General features: G+C 42.9%; 3 protein-coding genes across 7 annotated transcripts; 1 reads left to right on the top strand and 2 right to left on the bottom strand.

Moving 5' to 3' along the window:
* The first annotated feature begins 5,425 nt into the window (after window positions 1-5,425).
* On the top strand, window positions 5,426-11,374 carry LOC106582136 (ubiquitin-conjugating enzyme E2 A). The gene is made up of 6 exons (XM_014164905.3): window positions 5,426-5,776; window positions 7,373-7,453; window positions 9,699-9,724; window positions 9,993-10,082; window positions 10,179-10,267; window positions 10,516-11,374. Exons 1-6 carry the CDS (start codon window positions 5,733-5,735, stop codon window positions 10,642-10,644), a joined length of 459 nt encoding a protein of 152 aa, XP_014020380.1. The 5' UTR covers window positions 5,426-5,732; the 3' UTR covers window positions 10,645-11,374.
* A 685-nt stretch (window positions 11,375-12,059) lies between these two features.
* On the bottom strand, window positions 12,060-14,788 carry LOC106582134 (inhibitor of growth protein 1). The gene is made up of 4 exons (XM_014164902.3): window positions 14,644-14,788; window positions 14,211-14,375; window positions 13,677-13,825; window positions 12,060-13,495 (listed from the first exon to the last, which is right to left on the bottom strand). Exons 2-4 carry the CDS (start codon window positions 14,347-14,349, stop codon window positions 12,857-12,859), a joined length of 927 nt encoding a protein of 308 aa, XP_014020377.1. The 5' UTR covers window positions 14,350-14,375; window positions 14,644-14,788; the 3' UTR covers window positions 12,060-12,856.
* A 272-nt stretch (window positions 14,789-15,060) lies between these two features.
* On the bottom strand, window positions 15,061-21,337 carry naxd (NAD(P)HX dehydratase). Of its 5 annotated transcripts, XM_014164897.3 has the most exons (11): window positions 19,699-20,677; window positions 19,119-19,598; window positions 18,755-18,902; window positions 18,531-18,576; window positions 18,354-18,442; window positions 17,653-17,761; window positions 17,510-17,560; window positions 17,307-17,411; window positions 17,097-17,217; window positions 16,881-17,001; window positions 15,061-16,526 (listed from the first exon to the last, which is right to left on the bottom strand). In XM_014164897.3, the coding sequence occupies exons 1-11, from the start codon at window positions 20,198-20,200 to the stop codon at window positions 16,376-16,378; spliced, it is 1,923 nt and encodes a 640-aa protein (XP_014020372.1). In that variant the 5' UTR covers window positions 20,201-20,677; the 3' UTR covers window positions 15,061-16,375. The 5 variants fall into 5 exon arrangements, with proteins under 5 accessions (XP_014020372.1, XP_014020376.1, XP_014020374.1 ...); XM_014164901.3 differs by lacking the exons at window positions 19,119-19,598; window positions 19,699-20,677 and adding an exon at window positions 21,181-21,337; XM_014164899.3 differs by lacking the exons at window positions 19,119-19,598; window positions 19,699-20,677 and adding an exon at window positions 20,861-21,059.
* Between the last annotated feature and the right edge of the window lie 7 nt (window positions 21,338-21,344).

The following is a 21,344-nucleotide window of genomic DNA, read 5'->3' on the forward strand; positions in this document are numbered from 1 at the left end:
CACAAATATCTAAAATGTGCAATTTTGGCACAACACAATGCCACAGATGTCTCAACTTTTGAGGGAGCGTGCAATTGGAATGCTGACTGCAGGAATATCAACCAGAGCTGTTGCCAGATAATTTAATGTTCATTTCTCTACCATAAGCCGCCTCCAACATCGTTTTTAGAGAATTTGGCAGTACATTCAACCGGCCTCACAACCGCAGACGTGTAACCACGGCAAGCCTAGGACCTCCACATCCGGCCTCTTCACCTGCGGATCGTCTGAGTCCAGCCACCCAGACAGCTGATGAAACTGGCTTTGCACAACTGAAGAATATCTGCGCAAACTGTCAGAAACTGATGCTCATCTGCGTGCTTGTCGTCCTCACCAGGGTGTTGACCTGACTGCAGTTCGGCGTCGTGCCCGACTTCAGTGGGCAAATGCTCACCTTCGATGGCCACTGGCACGCTGGAGAAGTGTGCTCTTCACGGATGAATCCCGGTTTCAACTGTACCGGGCAGATGGCAGACAGCGTGTATGGCATTGTGTGGGCGAGCGGCTTGCTGTTCAACATTGTGAACAGTGCCCCATGGTGGCGGTGGGGTTATGGTATGGGAACGCGTAAGCAACGGACAACAAACACAATTGCATTTTATTGATGGCAATTTGAATGCACAGAGATACTGTGATGAGATCCTGAGGCCCATTGTCGTGCCATTCATCCGCCGCCATCACCTCATTCAGCATGATAATGCACGGCCCCATGTTGCAAGGATCTGTACACAATCGCTGGAAGCTAAAATGTCCCAGTTCTCCATTGCCTGCATACTCACCAGACATGTCACCAATTGAGCACGTTTGGGATGCTCTGAATCGACATGTACGACGGCGTGTTCCAGTTCCTGCCAATATCCAACAACTTCGCACAGCCATTGAAGAGGAGTGGGACAACATTCCACAGGCCACAGTCAAAAGCCTGATCAACTCTATGTGAAGGAAATGTGTCACACTGCATGAGGCAAATGGTAGTCACACCAGATACTGACTGGTTTTCTGATCCACGCCCCTACCTTTTTTTTAAGGTCTCTGTGATTAACATATCTGTATTCCCAGTCATGTGAAATCCATAGATTAGGGCCTAATGAATATATTTCAATTGGCAGATTTCTTTATATAATTCAGTAAAATCTATGAAATTGTTGCATGTTGCATTTATATTTTTGTTCAGTGTAAAAGCAGTTTTTTTTAAAGTCTGTAGCAACAATGGAATTTCCAGAGTTAGTCATCATTGTGATCGGGTATGGTAACTCTTACTTCTATGGATAAGTAAAGATGTCAGGTAATGTGGGAGTTTTTGCAAAAGGACTTTATAAATAAATAAAATGCAGTGTTTCAACCTACGGGAGGTCAGAGGGCCACCTTACTTTCTGATAGAGCGAGCAGTGATGAGTGCAAAATCTGTCACACTTGATAAAACAAAGTGCACTATGTTAAACTGCATCTTAAGGCTTTAATGAAGATGCGGCTGCATTTGTGTAGATTACAGTGCATTCGGAAAGTATTCAGACCCCTTGACTTTTTCTACATTGTTATGTTACAGCCTTATTCTAAAATGGATTAAATAAATAAAAATCCTCATTAATCTACACACCATACCACATAATGACGAAGCAAAAATATATTTTTTAAACATTTTTGCTAATTTCTTTCAAATAAAAAACAAAAATACCTTATTTACATTAGTATTCAGACCCTTTGCTATGAGACTCGAAATTGAGCTCAGGTGCATCCTGTTTCCATTGATCAACTTTGAGATGTTTCTACAACGTAATTGGAGTCTACCTGTGGTAAATTCAAAGAAACACACCTGTCTATATAAGGTCCCACAGTTGACAGTGCATGTCAGAGCAAAAACCAAGCCATGAGGTCGAAGGAATTGTCCATAGAGGTCTGAGATAGGATTGTGTCGAGGCACAGATCTGGGGAAGGGTACCAAAACATTTCTGCAGCATTGAAGAACCCCAAGAACACAGTGGCCTCCATCATTCTTAAATGGAATAAGTTTGGAACTACCAAAAATCTTTCTAAAGTTGGCTGCCTGGCCAAACTCAGCCATAGGGCAGAAGGGCCTTGGTCAGCGAGGTGACCAATAACCTGATTGTCACTCTGACAGAGCTCAAGAGTTTCTCTATAGAGATGGGAGAACCTTTCAGAAGGACAACCATCTCTGCAGCACTCCACCAATCAGGCCTTTATGGTAGAGTGGCCAGGCAAAAGCCCCTCCTCAGTAAAAGGCACATGAAAGCCTGCTTGGAGTTTGCCAAAAGGCACCTGAAGGACTCTGACCATGAGAAACAAGATTCTCTGGTCTGATGAAACCAAGATTGGAGGAAACCTGGCACCATCCCTACGGTGAAGCATGGTGGTGGTTTTCAGCGTCAGGGACTGGGAGACTAGTCAGGATCGAGGGAAAGATGAATGGAGCAAAGTACAGAGAGATCCTTAATGAAAACCTGATCCAGAGCGCTCAGGACCTCAGACTGGGGCGAAGGTTCACCTTCCAGCAGGACAACGACCCTAAGCACACAGCCAAGACAACGCAGGAGTGGCTTCGGGACAAGTCTCTGAATGTCCTTGAGTGGCCCAGCCAGAGCCCGGACTTGAACACGATCAAACATCTCTGGAGAGACTTGAAAATAGAGGTGCAGCGACGCTCTCCATCCAGCCGACAGAGCTTAAGAGGATCTGCAGAGAAGAATGGGAGAAACTCCCCAAATACAGGTATGCCAAGCTTGTAGCGTCATACCCAAGAAGACTTGAGGCTGTAATCGCTGCCAAAGGTGCTTCAACAAAGTACTGAGTAAAGGGTCTGAATACTGGAAATGTGATATTTCAGTTGTTTTGTAAAAATGTCTAAAAACCTGGTTTTGCTTTGTGTAGATTGATGAGGGAAAAAACGATTTAATCAATTTTAGAACAAGGCTGTAACGTAACAAAATTTGGACAAAGTCAAGGGGGTCTGAATACTTTCTGAATGCACTGTATGTCACCGTAGTCTGGGGCGGCGGGTAGCCGAAAGGTTCCAAGATCAAATCCCCGAGCTGACAAGGTAAAAATCTGTTGTTCTGCCCGTGAACAAGGCAGTTAATCCACTGTTCCTAGGCCGTCCTTGAAAATAAGAATTTATTCTTAACTGACTTGCCTAGTTAAATAAAGGTAAAATTAAAGTCCAGGACAGGAAGGAATGTTGACATTCTGCTATTTAGTGAGAGACATGACCTACACTACTTGTCTGAAGTTTTAGAACACCTACACATTCAAGGATTTTTCTTTATTTTTACTATTTTCTACATTGTAGAATAATAGTGAAGACATCACAATTATGAAATAGCACATATGGAATCATGTATACCAAAAAAGTGTGAAACAAATTACATTCTTCAATTAGCCACCCTTTGCCTTGATGACAGCTTTGCACACGCTTGGCATTCTCTCAACCAGCTTCATGAGGTAGTCACCTGGAATGCATTTCAATTAACAGGTGTGTCTTGTTAAATGTTAATTTGTGGAATTTCTTTCCTTCTTAATGTGTTTGAGCCAATCAGTTGTATTTGGTAGAAGACCAAGTCCATGTTATGGCAAGAAAAGCTCAAATAAGCAAAGAGAAACGACAGTCCATTACTTTAAGTCATGATCAGTCAATACAGAACATTTCAAAAACTTTGAACGTTTCTTCAAGTGTAGTCGCAAACACCATCAAGTGCTATGATGAAACTGGCTCTCATGAGGACCGCCACAGGAATGGAAGACCCAGAGTTGCCTCTGCTGCAGAGGAGAAGTTCATTAGAGTTACCAGCCTCAGAAATTGCAGCCTAAATAAATGCTTCACAGAGTTCAAGTAACAGACACATCTCAACATCAACTGTTCAGAGGAGACTGTGTGCATCAGGCCTTCATGGTCGAAAGAAAGGGCTGCAAAGAAAACACTACTAACGGACACCAATAAGAAGAGACTTGCTTGGGCCAAGAAACACGAGCAATGGACATTAGACCGGTGGAAATTTGTCCTTTGGTCTGGAGTCCAAATTGGAGATGTTTGGTTCCAACCGCCGTGGGTGAACGGTTGATCTCCACATGTGTATTTCCCACTTTAAAGCATGGAGGAGGAGGTGTTATGGTGTGGGGGTGCTTTGCTGGTGACACTGATTTATTTAGAATTCAAGGCACACTTAACCAGCATGGCTACCACAGCATCCTGCAGCGATACGACCATCCCATCTGGTTTGGGCTTAGTGGGACTATCATTTGTTTTCAACAGGACAATGACCCCACACTACCTCCAGGCTGTGTAAGGGCCATTTTACCAAGAAAGACATTCATGGAGTGCTGCATCAGATGACATGGCCTCCACAATCCCCCGACCTTAACCAAATTAAGTTGGTTTGGGATGAGTCGGAACGCAGAGTGAAGTAAAAGCAGCCAACAAGTGCTCAGCATATGTGGGAAATCCTTCAAGACTATTGGAAAAGCATTCCAGGTGAAGCTGGTTGAGAGTGTGCGAAGCTGTCATCAAGGCAAAGGGTGGCTATTTGAAGAATCTCAAATATAAAATATATTTGGATTTGTTTAAAACTTTTTGGTTACAACATGATTCCATATGTGTTGTTTCATAGTTTGGATGTCTTCACTATTATTCTACAATGTATAAAATAGTAAAAAAATTAAGAAAAACCCTTGAATGAGTAGGTGTTATAAAACGTTTGACCGGTAGTGTATTTTTATAGAAGAAACAAATACATTTTATTTAACAAGTAATATTTGTTTCAGAATTATAGGGGTCAAAATTGACACCTGTTTTCAATACCTTACCTTGTGAGGATAGACCGACACAGCCTTTTTCTAGAAGAAAATATGAGATTGGAGAACACATTGGGAGGGCTCTTTGACCATTCCTCCATACAGAATCTTCCCAGATCTTTGATATACGTAGTCTGCCTTTTTGGACTGCCCTCTTCTTTTCAAACCCCAGGTTTTGAATGGGGTTCGAAGTCCAGAGACAGATGGGCATTGCAAAATGTTGATTTTGTGGTCAATTATTATTTAATTGTAGATGTTAATGTGTGCTTGGGGTTATTGCCTTGTTGGAAGATCCACTTGCGGCCAAGTCTCAGCCTCCTGCCAGAGGCAACCATGATTTTGGCAAAAATGTCCTAGTACTGGGTAAAGTTGATGAATATGGTCTTCCTCTCCGCTCCCTTTGTATCTGGACAATGCCCACTATTTCACCTGTGCGAATACCCGTTTGTCACCTGTCCCCAAGACCGACCTTCATAGCTGGAGTTTTTTTTTTTTTATACCTAACTGTACAAACGCTACTTCCCTGTAACCACGCCCCCCGTCAAACACGGTCTCAAATAAAAATAAGGTGAGAGTAAGTAATTAGATACGCATTAAATCGTTTTTAAATACAAATGTAATACATTATATTATTACCTAAATTATCTTACGTCTCGGTTTTCTTCAGAAGAATACGGAAACGACGACGTCCCCTATTAGCTGAAGTGGTATCGTCTAATATACCACTTACCAGCGGCTAGGGTAGAACTCGAAGGATATCGTTTCACCGAGGCGACAGCGGAAAAAGAGCTGAATGTTGTTGTAAACACAACATTAACAAGCTATATTATAAACACTTTTGTTGTAAATAAAGCAGTACATTTGTGTTACCTTTATATATTTAGCTTACGATGTCTACTCCGGCAAGAAGACGATTGATGAGAGATTTTAAACGGTGAGATGAACATTTTTCACGGATGGTGTTATTGATGTCTGAAGAAGCTAACTAGCAAAGCTAGTCAGCGAAGGTTACCAAGCTAGCTAGCAAACGTTAACTAGCAAGTCACACAGCCGTCTGTTTCATGACATTTTGGGGTTTATCTAGTTTACAATTCTCAAATGTTTAATGTTGCGTTTGAAAATAGCTCATGCCGAGAAAGTCGTTGAACTCTAAAACAGTCAGCTACGTTAATTATTTAGCTTGCCAGCCAATACTTGGCTACAGATTAGCTAGCGAAGAAAACAACTTGCTCTCCAAATGCGAGTCACCATAGCTCACTCGCAAGCGAAACTTGGTTAGATTAACAATACGTCATAAGATTACTCAGGTTGGTTTTGCGATGTCCCGTGCGATGCATAACGTTAACCGTTACGGTTTGTGACTGACGTTTAGCTCATTCTTTGAGGTTTCTTCTATGGTATATTGGCGAAAACAATAAAATGTGCATCCCGCCACAATGCGGGATGGAAACAGGATTCCCCCCAAAAAGTGAACAAACTACCAAAAGAAAATAAACACATTTTCTGTAAAAAAAAATAAAACAGATCTGTTCCCTACACAGGCTCATGGGGAACCTGTGAGGGCGGGTCTTCCGGTGCCAGTTACCCCCATGCAAGTTTTCAGATGTCGAACCTTAAGTCCAAACACTTGAAAAATAGCCAAATCTTTTACATCCTTACACTCGGGCGAAAGCTCTTACTGCGTATCTTACGTAACCAAGCTTCACATGCGTAGGTAATTGCTCTTTACCAAAAAACAACAGGCCCGACAGACATTCTTGTTCCCCATTCACCCAGCTGGTCAGACGCTGTGCATCAACCACACCAGGAATTCAATTCAGGTATTCCACCAGAACATCCGTCGTCACCCCTGAGATGACTCGTTTGACGGGTGCTCTACTCCGAAGTTCAAAACACACAACTTCTGTTGTCCGGATTCTTTTTAGGCCCACAGCAATCTTCCTATGCTTTTTAGAAATACAATTAATCAAAATAAGACCACTACTGGCCACACTGACAGACTTTTCCAAGCGCATACTTCACCATTTGACACCTCAAATGGGTTTCCCACATATGCATCCTTACTCAACAAACGCATCCCAACAAGAAGCGATTCATTATCATTCACACATGTATCCTCCAATCCAATTTTAGACTATTTCCTTTTTGTTACAGTTTTCAATACTACTGTGTCCATTCAGAACATTTGTCTTCACCAAATTTGCTCAACGTGCTGCTCGATTTGAACTCGGCATCCACTTCCGCCATCTTCCCACTTCTGTCCCTTCTTTGAGGTTTATTGGCAGTCCACACTCATAAGGTGTATAACCGCCAACTACTGAACAGGGTAGTAGGTTGAGCTAGTTAAGTAACATTAACACTTTTATGGGTTTCTGCATGGGTTGATAATATTGCAAGTAAGAGTGAGTTCAGTAATGTGTCGATTTGTAAAATAACTATCAGTTTGAAAATGGGGTTAATAAGTATATATTAGCTAGGTAGCAAGCAATTTGACACATGGAACTAAAGTTGTTTTTCTCGGGCCCCATAGGTTACAAGAAGACCCTCCGGCTGGCGTCAGTGGTGCCCCTTCCGAAAACAACATAATGGTGTGGAATGCAGTCATATTCGGGTAAGATGGCGAAGCGCAACCGGTCAGAGGTGCACATTCAGACTGTCACAGATTTTCTGTGCAATATTATTTGTAACCCCATGCTCCGGCAGCAAATATTGCAGAGTTAGGGTTCAGAAACAGCCTTCTGTCTTGGTAGTTTCAAGTAAAATTGTATTAGTCACATGCGCCGAAAACAACAGGCGTAGACTTTACCATGAAATACTTATGAGCCCATTCCCAACAATGCAGAGTTAAAAAGTAAGAACATTTTGGGGAAAAAAGTAAAGAGTAATACAATAAAATAAAAATTGAGACACTACAGAGGGTAGTGCGAATGGCCCAGTACATCACTGGAGCCAAACTTCCTGCCATCCTGGAGCTCTATACTAGAGGTTGACCGATTATGATTTTTCAATGCCGATACCGATTATTGGTGCACCAAAAAAGCAGATGCCAACTAATCGGCCGATTTAAAAAAAATATATATATATATTTGTAGTAATGACAATTACAACATTACTGAATGAACAATGAAGACTTTTTTTTATTTTTACTTAATATAATACATAAATAAAATACATTTAGTCTCAAATAAATAATGCAAAAACGCAGTGTTGGAAAGTAAAAGTGCAATATGTGACATGTAAAAAAAGCTAACGTTTAAGTTCCTTGCTCAGAACATGAGAACATATGAAAGCTGGTGGTTCAATATTCCCAGTTAAGAGGTTTTATGTTGTAGTTATTATAGGAATTATGACGCGTCGACTATTTCTCTATACCATTTGTATTTCATATACCTTTGACCATTGGATGTTCTTATAGGCACTATAGTATTGCCAGCCTAATCTCGGGAGTTGATAGGCTTGAAGTCATAAACAGCGCAATGCTTGAAGCACAGCGAAGAGCTGCTGGCAAACGCAGGAAAGTGCTGTTTGAATGAATGCTTACGAGCCCGCTGCTGCCTACAGACAGAAATACGAGCCTTAGGTCATTAATATGGTAAAATCCGGAAACTATAATTTCGAAAACAAAACGTTTATTCTTTCAGTAAAATACGGAACGAGCTGTTCCGTATTTTATTGAACGGGTGGCATCCCTAAATCTAAATATTGCTGTTACATTGCACAACCTTTAATGTAATGTCATAATTATGTACAATTCTGGCAAAATAATTATGGTCTTTGTTAGAAAGAAATGGTCTTCACACAGTTCGCAATGAGCTAGGCAGCCCAAACTGCTGCATATACCCTGACTCTGCTTGCACAGAACGTAAGAGAAGTGACACAATTTCCCTAGTTAAAAGAAATTCATGTTAGCAGGCAATATTAACTAAATATGCAGGTTTAAAAAATATATACTTGTGTATTGATTTTAAGAAAGGCATTGATATTTATGGTTAGGTACATTGGTGCAACGACAGTGCTTTCTTCGCGAATGCGTTTGTTAAATCATCAACCGTTTGGTGAAGTAGGCTGTGATTCGATGATAAATTAACAGGCACCGCGTCGATTATATGCAACGCAGGATAAGCTAGATAAACTATTAATATCATCAACCATGTGTAGTTAACTAGTGATTATGTTAAGATTGATAGTTTTTTTTTTATAAGATAAGTTTAATGCTAGCTAGCAACCTACCTTGGCCCCTAGCTGCACTCGCGTAACAGGTGGTCAGCTTGCCACGCAGTTTCCCCGTGGAGTGCAATGTAATCGGCCATAATCGGCGTCCAAAAATGCAGATTACCAATTCTTATGAAAACTTGAAATCGGCCCTAATTAATCGGCCATGCCGAATAGAGATTGCATCATCTGTGGATCTGTTTGGGCAGTATGCGAATTTGAGTGGGTCCAGGGTGGCTAGGGTGATGGTGTTGATGTGAGCCACGACCAGCCTTTTAAAGCATTTCATGGCTGCAGATGTGAGTGCTATGGGGCGATAGTCATTTATACGGTTACCGTGGCATTCTTGGGTAGAGTGACTATAGTGGTCTTGAAACGTGGAGGTATTACCGACTGGATCAGGGAGAGGATGAACATGTCATTGAAGACACTTGCCAGCTGGTCAGTGGTAATTCTTGGTAATTCTCTGAGATCAAGGTCATTTCAATACCTTTCTGGGCCAATGATACCAAAAATGTGAAGTGATTCATCTGCTCATCACAATGTTCCTCCTTCATCCGTTAAGTTATTTACGGGGAAATGACACATGCATATATTTCACACATACAGAGAAAACCTTTAAACATATTTATTTCCCTTTACAGCCCAGAAGGGACACCTTTTGAGGACGGTGAGTACAGAACTGTGCACCCCATTCTTTGTGTTTGGATACTCTATGGAGCTAAGGGTTGTGTGTGATGTAATTGTTGATTTGTAGGCTAAAGTAGGCTAAAGCAGTCAATCATCAACTTCCTGTTTTATCTAGCGGCAGTGTTACAGATAATGCAACACCTGTAAATGCTAAGTTTTCTAACATTCTTGGTTGCATGATAGTATGAGTGATATGAGCTAGAGCCATGGTTCTAATTCATCTTTCCTACCCATCTTGTATGTTCTAGGCACGTTTAAGCTTACTGTTGAGTTCACAGAAGAATACCCTAACAAACCCCCCACAGTACGATTTGTGTCAAAGATGTTTCATCCAAATGGTATGTTGTCACAACAACAGTAGCAAAACATCCTGATTATGGTTAGTATTGCCTGCAAAGGTTAACGGTATTTTAACCTTTCCGTTTTATTTACAGTGTATGCAGATGGCAGTATATGTCTAGACATTCTGCAGAATCGATGGAGTCCAACCTATGATGTGTCATCCATTCTTACCTCTATCCAGGTAGGCAAATATCTTGTTTTCCATAATACATTTTATATTCCATGTATCCTCCCTTCCCTGTCAACATTTAGTCCTACTGTGACAAAGCAGAGATAAAACACAATATATGTTAGACTTCCCATACTGAACATCCTGAAGTGTCATGGTGCATGCCCACTTTTATGTCTTGCTCTCTGTGCTGTAGAATACCTGTCTCGTCTACTCAGTTGGCTCATTATTCATCACCTCGCTCCCTTCCCTTCTTCCAGTCTCTGCTAGACGAACCAAACCCCAACAGTCCAGCCAACAGTCAGGCGGCCCAGCTTTACCAAGAAAACAAGAGGGAGTACGAGAAGCGTGTGTCGGCCATTGTAGAACAGAGCTGGAGGGACAGTTGACCACATCCTCTCCCTTCTGGCCTCCTCTATCCCCAGCGCTGAGCTGTGTGTGATGCGAGTTTGAGAGTTTGAGGAGTACATCTTAATTTAGATTTTTTTTGTTTCTTCCTCCATTTTAATTTGACATATTTATGCACTTTACCTGTCCCTTGTTGAATTTTATTTTTCCAGACACGCTTGGAGTGGAGTTTTCGTTATTTTTTCTATTTCTCCCTCCCGTTTTGGCTTATCAGGGGACTTGTGTGCTGAATCTTGTTTTTGTCGCCACCGTCTTCAATTGAGTACAATTTTTGGACGTCAATTACCTGCCTCCTCCCTTCCCACACTGAAATAAATGAGTTGGACTGATATGTGTAATGTTTGGAAGAAATATCAATTAATCATGTTAACCTGCTTGTAGGTCCTTTCTTTGGTGTGCTCCCCTTACCCTTTAATACATAAGCTCATTTTACAAAGCAGCATCTGAGCTATCAAGCTCATTACCATTCTTTGGAAAATTGTGTGTTCATCCTTAAACAACCTGCTTCAGAACTAGACCCACATGCTTAACCCATGTCTTTGCTGTGTTGTGAGCTGTGTTGCATGACAGTGATAGTGTGTTCTTGTTCTCTGTTCAGTAAGTACTCGTATATAGAACATACATCCTGATTGTACAGATTTTGCACTGATTGTCCACCATGTCACTTTTTCAGCAATTGTAAATAAGTCGTCAAAGCTACCTTTACTATGACCGTAGTACTGTGTTTCTCTTGGCTGGTTAACCATGTTGTGCTCCTTACCGTAGTCATCAATCACCTCTATATTTAGCTTTCGCTATCTGGTAAATACTGTGAAATCTGTGATCTCTTGCAATGCTAGCACTGAGAAACTAGCTGCACACTTTCATCAATGCCTCTGCAGTATTGACATTTGACACAAACTTAATGAGGATATGGTTTATTGGCAAGGAACTCTTTAAACAAACTAATCGCAGACATGGCATGATGGTGTACACATACCACGTGAGTTGTTGCTTTGCTATTTTTGACAGACAGTAAGCACAGACTAGGGACCAAAGGATTTCATAATATACATGCCAAGGTCTTCAAGAATACTACCATTGGACCAGACACAATGGGCTCCAGCCCAAGATGCATTTAAATAATATTTTTACTGGTGTCACAAGTGACTGTCCTCACTACTACAGGCCTCATGCACTCAGTCAAACATTAATATTATCAATTTAACCATCTATCAACAATAACTTTTGCTGCTAGGGCAGCCCTATTACTAATGGCACTTATAACAAACAGCAGTCACATCCCATGGTAAATACAGGTGATGCAAAGACAATTCAACATAGGAAGCATATTGCATTCATACCTGTAAGCCACCTTGTAATATAGTACATGTCTAGAATGACTTTCAGCACGCAATCTTGGTTAAACATTTTTATTTGTTCATTCGGAGCAATATGGCTAGTATGGTTGCATGCATGATACACTAGCGTCAACAATCATTGGTGTGGCTATGATACAATAATCTGTATTACATATCTGCTCTAAACCAGTGGTCCTGAACTAGGATGTCCATCTTACAGTACAGCCTTCACTAAAATGACAAGTCCCTCTTTGTTCATTTTTATTATTTTTTAAAAACTTTTTAACCCGTTTTCTCCCCAATTTTGTGATATCCAATTGGTAGTTACAGTCTTGTCCCATCGCTGCAATTCCCGCACGGACTCGGGAGAGGCGAAGGTCGAGATCCATGCGTCCTCCAAAACACAACCCTGCCAAGCCGCACTGGTTGTTGACACACTGCTCGCTTAACCCGGAAGCCAGCCGCACCATTGTGTCAGAGGAAACACCGTACAACTAGCGTCACGATTCAGCATGCATACGCCCTGCCCACCACAAAGTGTCGCTAGTGCGTGATGGGACAAGGACATCCCGGCCGGCCAAAGCCTCCCCTAACCCGGAGACAATGGGACAATTGTGTGCCGCCTCATGGGTCTCCCGGTCGCGGCCGGCTGCGACACAGCCTGGGATAAAACCCGGGTCTGTAGTGATGCCTCTAGCACTGCGATGCAGTGCCTTAGACTGAAGCGCCACTCGGGAGGCCCCAATTCTTCATTTTCAAACAGCATTGATACTAATTGGGAGTAGAAAAATACAATAACAAAAAACAAAACTGACATGACCACAAACAACGTTCACTGGGCCAGGTAGAGCAGCTACCTGTTGTAGGCCCTCTCCTTCTTCACCCTCTCCAGGGCCTTGTCCATGGTCTTCTCATTCTCACCCCTGCATTTGGGGCAGAACCACTTCCCCTTGGGCTTGTGATGCAGCCCCACACAGGAGAAGTGGAACCACTCGATGGGACACTCGTCGTTATCACAGCCAATCATCTCGCCGTAAGACACCTGTTCACACAGGCAGTAGGTGGGCTCATCTGGGTCGATAGGCAGGTCTGGGGGTGACACCTCCCTCTCTGACTTGCCCTTTGACCTCTTCTTCTTCTTGGACGATGACATTTTGGCCCTCTTTTCCCTGGCTGCCCCCATGCCCGCCTCATCACCATGATCCATGCCTCCATAGCTCTCCCGGTTCTCTCCGTTCTTCTGCCTCCGCGAACGTTTCCCACCAGACTTTTCCCCTCCACCGACTGAGCCTGGCGTTGCCTCGTCACGCCTCTTGTCGTGGTGACCCGCTTTGCCCGGTGTGGTTGTCACTGCCAACGTTGACATCGTGGAGGCTGCAGTAGTCGTCATAGCAGTTGATGTGGGTACATGGATCTCTGGGATCTCCTGGGAGGCGTGGAGGAGCTCAGAATGCCAGTCCACCTGCCGGCTACGGTTCTCCACCAACTCCACCTGGAACAATAGGACAGTACAGGGTTTATTATATATACTGTGTGGGTTGTGATCAGTGGGGTGACATAGGTTGGTCAAAGAGAGTGACCAATGCGGGGCTACCTAATCTATATATTATTGTTATTTTCAAGCTGGACAGTCATTCAGCAAAGTAGACAGGCAGCCAGCCACGTTTACCCACCATCTGCCCAGCAATCTGGATCTTCTCATCTCCTAGCTCCTGGCTACTGATGAGAGCTCTCTGGATGGACAGCTGCATTCTGCGCCGCTGGAGAGGGTCGGACTCCCTTCGATAGCGCTCATAAGCATCATCCAGCTCCTGCAGGACATCTGAGAAAAACAAATTATGCAAGCCTAGTTAAATAATGTAACAAACATGGCACATTAGTAAAGTGGAAAACAAGTTAATTAGGTAAACAATAGTTTTACTGTAGCTAGCTAAATACATGTACATACTTTGGAACAAATCTAGTTCATAACTAAGTGACAACATGTGAATAAAGGGTATCTACTACTCCAACTACATTACTGATGCACAGGCTGCCAAGCTGGTATAGCTGAATGCCAGCAGTAGCCAGGTGCTTGCTACCTACTAAGTTACTGTAGCTAACGTCAGTTAGCTGGGCTAACAGTTTCGCTAGCTAACGTTAGCTAGCTACATTATGATTAGAGGTATGTATATAGATAGTCGGTGGATGAAATGTAAACAAATTGCCTTGGTATTTTGCGTCAATTTCTTTCATAAGAGACACGCTCCTCTGTAGGTCGAATGGTAGTGATTCGACCAAGTCCAAATATTCTTCCACATAATTTGTAACGACGTGGACCGGGTCACCGTTTGCCGGATTTAGCATGTTCTTCTGTCGAAGTCCACACAAAGCTGTCCACAACAAAATAAGATATATTTGTTACACAGAACATACGAAACTCATAATCCTAAAGATATGCGTTGAACTTTTATTTAAAAAATAATTATCTAGCAAACTCTCTGAGCTTACTTTTGACACGCTAACGTTACTACTGTTAGCTCGTTTATGGGAAAGCTAGGTAGGCTAACAGTCTAGAAGCGAACTAACGTTAGCCTTCAAACTAATTATTGTCTGAACACGAAAATGAAGCTACGCAACTAGCGAGCAATTCTTACTCACCAGCAACTTTATATTTGCCGTTGAATGAACTTCATACAATGTATTCAATCCAACTGGAGAATCTTGTAACTCAACTATGTATTGATTGCGTCTGGTCTAACGTGGAGAACTCCACATTTGTATGCGCATGCGCATCGTATCAGATATAAATCTGCCATTGGTAATTTTCTTCAGTGAGTGATGATACTTTAAGCAGTCGTTTTAATACATTTAATTAGTAGTGATGCAGATCTAGTGAAAATGGTCCATGCTTGATGTTACAATTTAGCTAGTTACAGTTGCACATGTTCGTACTGTTTGAGCAAGACAGTTATCATTGATACGTTAGAAACCAACTCTCTGCAACACTGTTAAGGAGATGGAAGACTGAAAAAGCGACCGATGAAGAGTAAAGACAGAAAAGACAGAACAAATAAGTGAACTCCAACATTTTAATATAGGGTGGTTGACAAAAACAGGAGACAACACCATATGTTACTAAGATTATATTATTGATGACAGTAAAGACGGGATGTCATTATGGAATATGATTAACTGTCTGGAAACAAATCACAGATTCTAAATCATTTTATTCTCTAACTTTCACCAGGTATTGCTGTGTGTTACAGAACGTGTCCTGTTATACATTGGGTAGTCTGATATTAAGATGTGTAATCTCAGCTCACCCTCATGTGCCCCATTAATTATGAAGTGCTGGCTTTCACATTCTTTTGAATAGCAAAGGAGACACTAAGAAAATAACAGACTCCAGTGTAAAGGAAATATTCCATTGTCATTTTTTGTTTCAATGGGTCCAGTGTAAGAGAGACAACATAGCCAAAATGTATTTATCAATGTAAAAAAAAAATCAAGGTCTATAGCTTATTGAGCACCAATAAACTACGAGTCATAACAGTGGGAAGTAGTGGTTAATTAATGCATTTTTTAAAATGTATTTCGTTTTTTCACTAAAGTACTGCACTGGGCCTTTACTAGTCCGCATTAGTGAACCATATAGCCTTCTGTAGCGCGGGCAAAAAAAAAGCGCAGCACCCCCAAACATCTTCCTGCGACTATGCTAGAAGTGGTTTCTTATGTTGGGAGTCATTCTTTTTTGTGTGAATTATTTCTTATTAACTCAATCCGATCGAGGGTTGTCAACAATGCAGCTTTTAAAGGCAATGTTACCGCGTTCGTGAATATTGCATTCATGGTAAAACGATGCAAATGTTGACTCAATCGGAAAGTACCTTTAAATGGCACATTGTCGACAGGCGCGATCGGATTCAATTCCGGGCTTTAGCTTTTCTGTCTGAGGTAAAGACTAGCTACATTGATAGTTGGGCTCTTTGGCCCAATGTCAAAGAAGAGAATGGATATTCAGGATTCCCATGGAAGAAAGTGTTGTTTGTGTGTATGAATGTAATACTTTATGTATACATGTGCAGTACACTACATGACCAAAAGTATGTGGACACCTGTTCGTCAAACTGAAATATGATGAACTGACTTGTTGGGAGGGTGGCATCCTATGACGGTACCACGTTCTTCAGTAAGGCCATTCTACTGCCAATGTTGGATTATGGAGATTGCCTGGCTGTGTGCTCGATTTTATACACCTGTCAGCAACGGTGTTGCTGAAATAACCTAATCCACTCATTTGAAGGGGTGTCCACTTACTTTTGTATATATAGTGCATGTACAGTACATATGCATGTGAGCGTATCTTGGACTCTGCCCCTATAGACTGTTCTCAGCTCTCAAATAGTTTTTTGAAGGCAGAGCTGATCTCCTGGATCATGTCTGTGGTGGTGGTGGCTCGGCCATGTTTGTGAAAGGCCTGTCTGTTACACTGTCTGGTCAGAGAACAGGCCCCGAAAGCTGCCACCACTGATGGGTTCACACTTAGGCAGAAGAAGAGATTGGAGAATACGTAACAGTTAGATCAATGACGAATACACTATAAAATTAGACCAACTAGGTTACATATCCTACAAAACATATATAAAAAAAATAAAAAATTGCTTTGGTTTACAATAAACAAATATACAATTTCAAAACTACAGAAACTATTTTGAATAAATGTTCTTGGTCCTAGAGTCAAATGTTCGGAGCACATTGATGAAAGTTACTGCTTTCGATACATGAAAATTGAATGACGAGGTTGTCATCAGACAGCGACGATATGTTATCATAAAGCTATATTCATTTTGGTCGTGTCAGTGTTTAATCACACAATGATGAGATGAATATGGTACCTTTTGGTCATGTCTGCTGAGGAGGTGTATGCCCAGTGTGCCAGCACTCCCAGAGAGCCAGATAGGAGGTCTCCTTGCCCTCCACACCGCCGCCCGCTGCCCTCCTGTCTGCACAAGATCACTGGACACCACAGAAACACAGTCAGATTTTTTACAGGAATATTTGTGAGTGTAGCACTTAGTCTGAGTGTAGCTGTGTGTGTTTGTAATACTAACCCTTGTTACCGTCGGTGATTAGGTCTTCCTCCCCCTTGAGCACCACGGTCAGGTTGCCCATGGCAACACTGAGCTCCATGGCACTCCTCTGATGGTCACTGCTATCCAGAGGCTCATGGTGCTGAAAACACAGAGGGTTAATAATGAACGAACACACACACACACACACACACACACACACACACACTGCGCTAGCACTGGCTGACTCACCATAGCCTCATACAACCGGGTGAACTCCATGTAGTTGGGAGTCAGGATGCCCTTCTGGTACCCTTGGATGACTGATGGCTGCTGAGCAACCAGCCACAGCCCATCCTATTGGTGGAACACACACAATCACTGAACATCCTTGTAATATATATATTTTTTAATCTACTACCAAAGCAAAAATTGGTTGTGTGTACAGTACTTACTGCATCAATAACTATAGGGATATCTCTTGCTTTGGACTTCTCAATTACTTCCTAAAGAAAAAGACTCATAAGAACATTGGTAATATCATGTGGACTGTCTAATCTAAAATTGACTGTGTGTGTATATTCAGTGTCCCACGTGCCTTGGCGTTTTTCAGCAGCTTGTCATCTCTGCCTAGCCCCGGTCCCACCACCAGGCTATGGAGTCTGGGGAGCCATTTCTCTATCTCCTCCACTGCATTGGGGCTGTCCCTATGTACACAGTTATCATCAACATCATATACACACTGTTTACAAACACTGAGTGTACAAAACATTAGGAACATCTGCCATTTCAATGACACAGCTTTCACCGGGATTCACCTGGTCAGTCTATGATCCCTTATTGATGTCACTTGTTAAATCGACTTCAATCAGTGTAGATTAAGGAGGGAGACAGGCTAAATAAGTATTTTTAAGCCTTGACACAATTGAGACATGGATTGTGTGTGTGTGCCATTCAGATGATAGGGCAAGACAAAATATTGAAGTGGTAGTAGGTGCCAAGCACACCGGTTTGAGGGTGTCAAGAACTGCAATGTTGCTGGGTGTTTCACGCTCAACAGTTTCCCCTCTATCAAGAATGGACAACCACCCAAAGAACATCCAGCCAACTTGACACAACTGTGGTAAGCATTGGAGTCAACATGGGCCAGCATTCCTGTGGAACGCTTTCAGCACCTTGTAGAGTCCATGGCCAGAAGAATTGAGGCTGTTCTAAGGGCAAAAGGGGTGCCACTCAATATTAGGAAGGTGTATACATTGGCTTGTCAGTGTATACATTGGCTTCTAAGACGTAACTTACAGCACAGGATGAACTATGAGCTCCGGACTGTAGGATTTGATCACTATCGCTGCGTCTTTAGTGCAGAACACGTGTGACAGGTCGGCCCCCTAAGAAGCGACAGAGGTTTTGTCATCTTATCAATGTCTCCAGCAGAGAACAAATTACACAGAACCAAGAAAGCTAATGTGTGCTTACCACTTTCAATGCAGAAATAGCAGCAAAGTACGGAGCTCCTGTATACCTTACCATGACAAGAACAATTGTCAGAAGGAAGGGTGAATGGAATGAAAGGACACAAAGGAGAAAAAAATGTGTAAATGACTTTGGTTACCTCACACAATATTGGTATAAGGCAGAAAACCTTCATTTAGAAATCAAAGTTGATGGTGGAGTTGGGTTGGGTCACTTGGGTGACTTACTCTTGACATCCCCCAATAATCCCAATCCGCCCGTCTTGGCCTTTGTGCTTTTTAGATGTCAATGGAGGGACTATATTTTTCACCAGTGGAAGGATATCATCCATGCCTGTGCGTGCGGCTGTCCCAAGGGAGAAGGAGCGCTCGATGACTGAGAAAGAAAAGAGAGAAGTATTCAGAGTTCTCCTTAAAATGTGTAGCTTCCCTGCGCTAGCTGCTTGTGTGTTGTATGTGCTTTTAGGCTTAGACATCTTTGTGTGTCTGTTTCCGCATTATTCAGTTCTGTTTGACCTGCTTTTCGACAGGGAGTCTCACCAGGGCTGGCCATTGCTCAAACACAGGCCAACTGAGTGAGAGAAGTGAATACCTAAAGTCTGAGAACCTGGGTTGGACTGTGGCTGAGTGTGGTAGCTGGGCCACTCAGCCTGGGATTGGGGCGAGCGGACTCGGAGGTGACACGACCGACCACGCGTCACATGGCTGGAGGCGGACATCGGAACACCGGGTTGCATGGTAGACTCCATGGTATTCCGAGCAGGCGGCATTGCTGTGGTTGCGGTTGCTGTGGCAACAGGGTTTCTGGTGGCGATGCTGGAGAACATCTGTCCCAACACCTGGAGCATGTGGAGCTCGCGGGCATGTTCGGCCTCTCGCCGGCGGTCCTCGACCTGCAGACGCTGCTCCTCCAACTGGTAGAAGCTCTGCTCGGCCTCGGCACTCTGCTCCAGGAATCGCTCCATCAGACTGTCCATGGGCAGGTCGGCGTGCCGCTTCTTGGGCCACTTGGGTCGGCTGGAGGACGGCCCACTAGCTGACTGGCTGCTGCTGGTCTGTCTGACGGTGGTGCCTGTGGAGTTGTGAATTAAGGTTTTGAGGGCTGTGACTGTGGTAGTATCTGCATACAATATGATAACAATGTAACAACATGCCATATAAATGGTACTTACCATTTCCCACTGTCACTGGGATAGGGATGGGAGGGTATTCCAGCTTCACTTGGGTCTCTGGATAGGAGCATTCCCCTGTGCTCTCCAGGTATGGGTGCTGTGGAGGGTCTGTGTCCTCTTCCTCTTCTGTCCCGTCCATGGTCTCATCCCCCACAGCCCCACTGTCTAGCAGCTCCTGGGGGTCAATCTGGGGACGGCTGCTCAGGATCCGCTCCATGGCATCGTAGAATTTGCAGATCTTGTGGTATTGTCCATTGTTCCTCAGGTTGCCCTCCTTGGCCAGGAGGAACTGCCTTTTCAGGCTTTTGATTCGCACCCTACACTGCTCTGGGGTTCTTTCGAACCCCATCTCTCCCAACCTTCGGGCGACGTCGCGGTAAACATGACTGTTTCTGAAGTTTCCATCCAACGCTGTCTGGATGTCCTGCTCGCCCCAGATGTTAAGCAAGGTTCTGGTCTCGACATCCGACCACAGAAAGCCCCGTGTTGAAATGGCTAGCATAATTAGGTGCGAGTTCAACGTGATTGATATTTTAAAGCATGCAGAAGTTTGAAAACCCCCAAAAGTTAGCTAGCAATTCGGCTAGTGAAATGTCCTAACGTTAGCTATCTAGCTAGCTAGCCAGCAACAGCCTGCATCAAACCTCGAAGCTCGACATTCAGACTGAGATTGATACCAGGTAACAATTTACCTAGACATGGAAGGCGCACATTCAGCAGCCTGATGTTGAGTTTCAGACAATACACTTTCATATAATGGAGATTAGTGTGTCCCACAGTCTGCAAAGCTGATTGATTATAGAGCCCTACCAGTACACTACAACACAAACGTCAGGGGCAGAATGTGTACTACATCACAGGGGTAGACGCCGAGGAGCTCTGCTGGGTCCTAAAGGAACTATATTAATTCAGTGATTATTGTGATTTATACAATTATAGTGCCAGGTATGTAATGTTAAAGTACAGTATTTGTTGTTTTTACTTTACCTTCCTCGTTTAGATACAGAAGTGTTACAACAATCGTCAGTGCAACAGTACTGAGGCAAAAGACAACCATCCAACTTCCATGTTGCATGATTCTGACATGCCCTTGCGAGCCTATTTAGATAAACAGTGGTTTTAGAGGTGTCACAGACAGCGCGCACACATTGACAGCTCTTACCTAGGCACGAACTGTGCGTTACTGCTGAAAATAGGATAGAGAGACGCGTCACTGGGATCATGAGAGCTGCTAAAAGAGCCCAAACCAAAACAGGAAGTGGGTAGGCGAGGAGATATGACCAAACTCACCAAAGATGGTTCTTGCTATGATATGACACTGGAATCTGATTGGTTTTTTAAGTTCTTAAAGAAACAGAGGTATTTTATGCAATTTAATATAGGCTAAAGTTCACAGATAGACGTCTATTCTACATGGGATATTGAATGTCCTATTGATTTGTAATTTGTTTACGTCATTGAATAGTCGAATGTTACACTTACATTCTTACTAGCAGCTCATCACCTGTCTCGTCTAAATGCTAGCAATAAACAGGTTTGCTCGATTGCTCTCCTGCGCGCAGTGGTGTTCGTTTAAAAATATATATTATTTGCCCCGATGGAGCTCATAAAGAGCTAAATCAAGTGCACCTCATGTATCGAACCTC

The sequence above is a fragment of the Salmo salar genome, chromosome 21 (assembly GCF_965601325.2).
Source record: "Salmo salar chromosome 21, fSalSal1, whole genome shotgun sequence".
Lineage (NCBI taxonomy): Eukaryota > Metazoa > Chordata > Actinopteri > Salmoniformes > Salmonidae > Salmo > Salmo salar.

What these genes read in the sequence shown, in the direction of transcription:
- LOC106582136 (XM_014164905.3), top strand. Translation starts at nt 5,733, where the DNA reads ATGTCTACTCCGGCAAGAAGACGATTGATGAGAGATTTTAAACG. An exon ending in AAAGATGTTTCATCCAAATG is followed by an intron (nt 10,083 to 10,178) that starts GTATGTTGTCAC and finishes TTTTATTTACAG; the next exon opens with TGTATGCAGATGGCAGTATA. An exon ending in CCATTCTTACCTCTATCCAG is followed by an intron (nt 10,268 to 10,515) that starts GTAGGCAAATAT and finishes CCCTTCTTCCAG; the next exon opens with TCTCTGCTAGACGAACCAAA.
- LOC106582134 (XM_014164902.3), bottom strand. Translation starts at nt 14,349, where the DNA reads ATGCTAAATCCGGCAAACGGTGACCCGGTCCACGTCGTTACAAATTAT. An exon ending in AATTGACGCAAAATACCAAG is followed by an intron (nt 13,826 to 14,210) that starts GCAATTTGTTTA and finishes TGTTTTTCTCAG; the next exon opens with ATGTCCTGCAGGAGCTGGAT. An exon ending in TCCAGATTGCTGGGCAGATG is followed by an intron (nt 13,496 to 13,676) that starts GTGGGTAAACGT and finishes CTATTGTTCCAG; the next exon opens with GTGGAGTTGGTGGAGAACCG.
- naxd (XM_014164897.3), bottom strand. Translation starts at nt 20,200, where the DNA reads ATGCTAGCCATTTCAACACGGGGCTTTCTGTGGTCGGATGTCGAGACC. An exon ending in CCCAGTGACAGTGGGAAATG is followed by an intron (nt 19,599 to 19,698) that starts GTAAGTACCATT and finishes ACAACTCCACAG; the next exon opens with GCACCACCGTCAGACAGACC. An exon ending in CTATTTCTGCATTGAAAGTG is followed by an intron (nt 18,443 to 18,530) that starts GTAAGCACACAT and finishes GTCGCTTCTTAG; the next exon opens with GGGGCCGACCTGTCACACGT.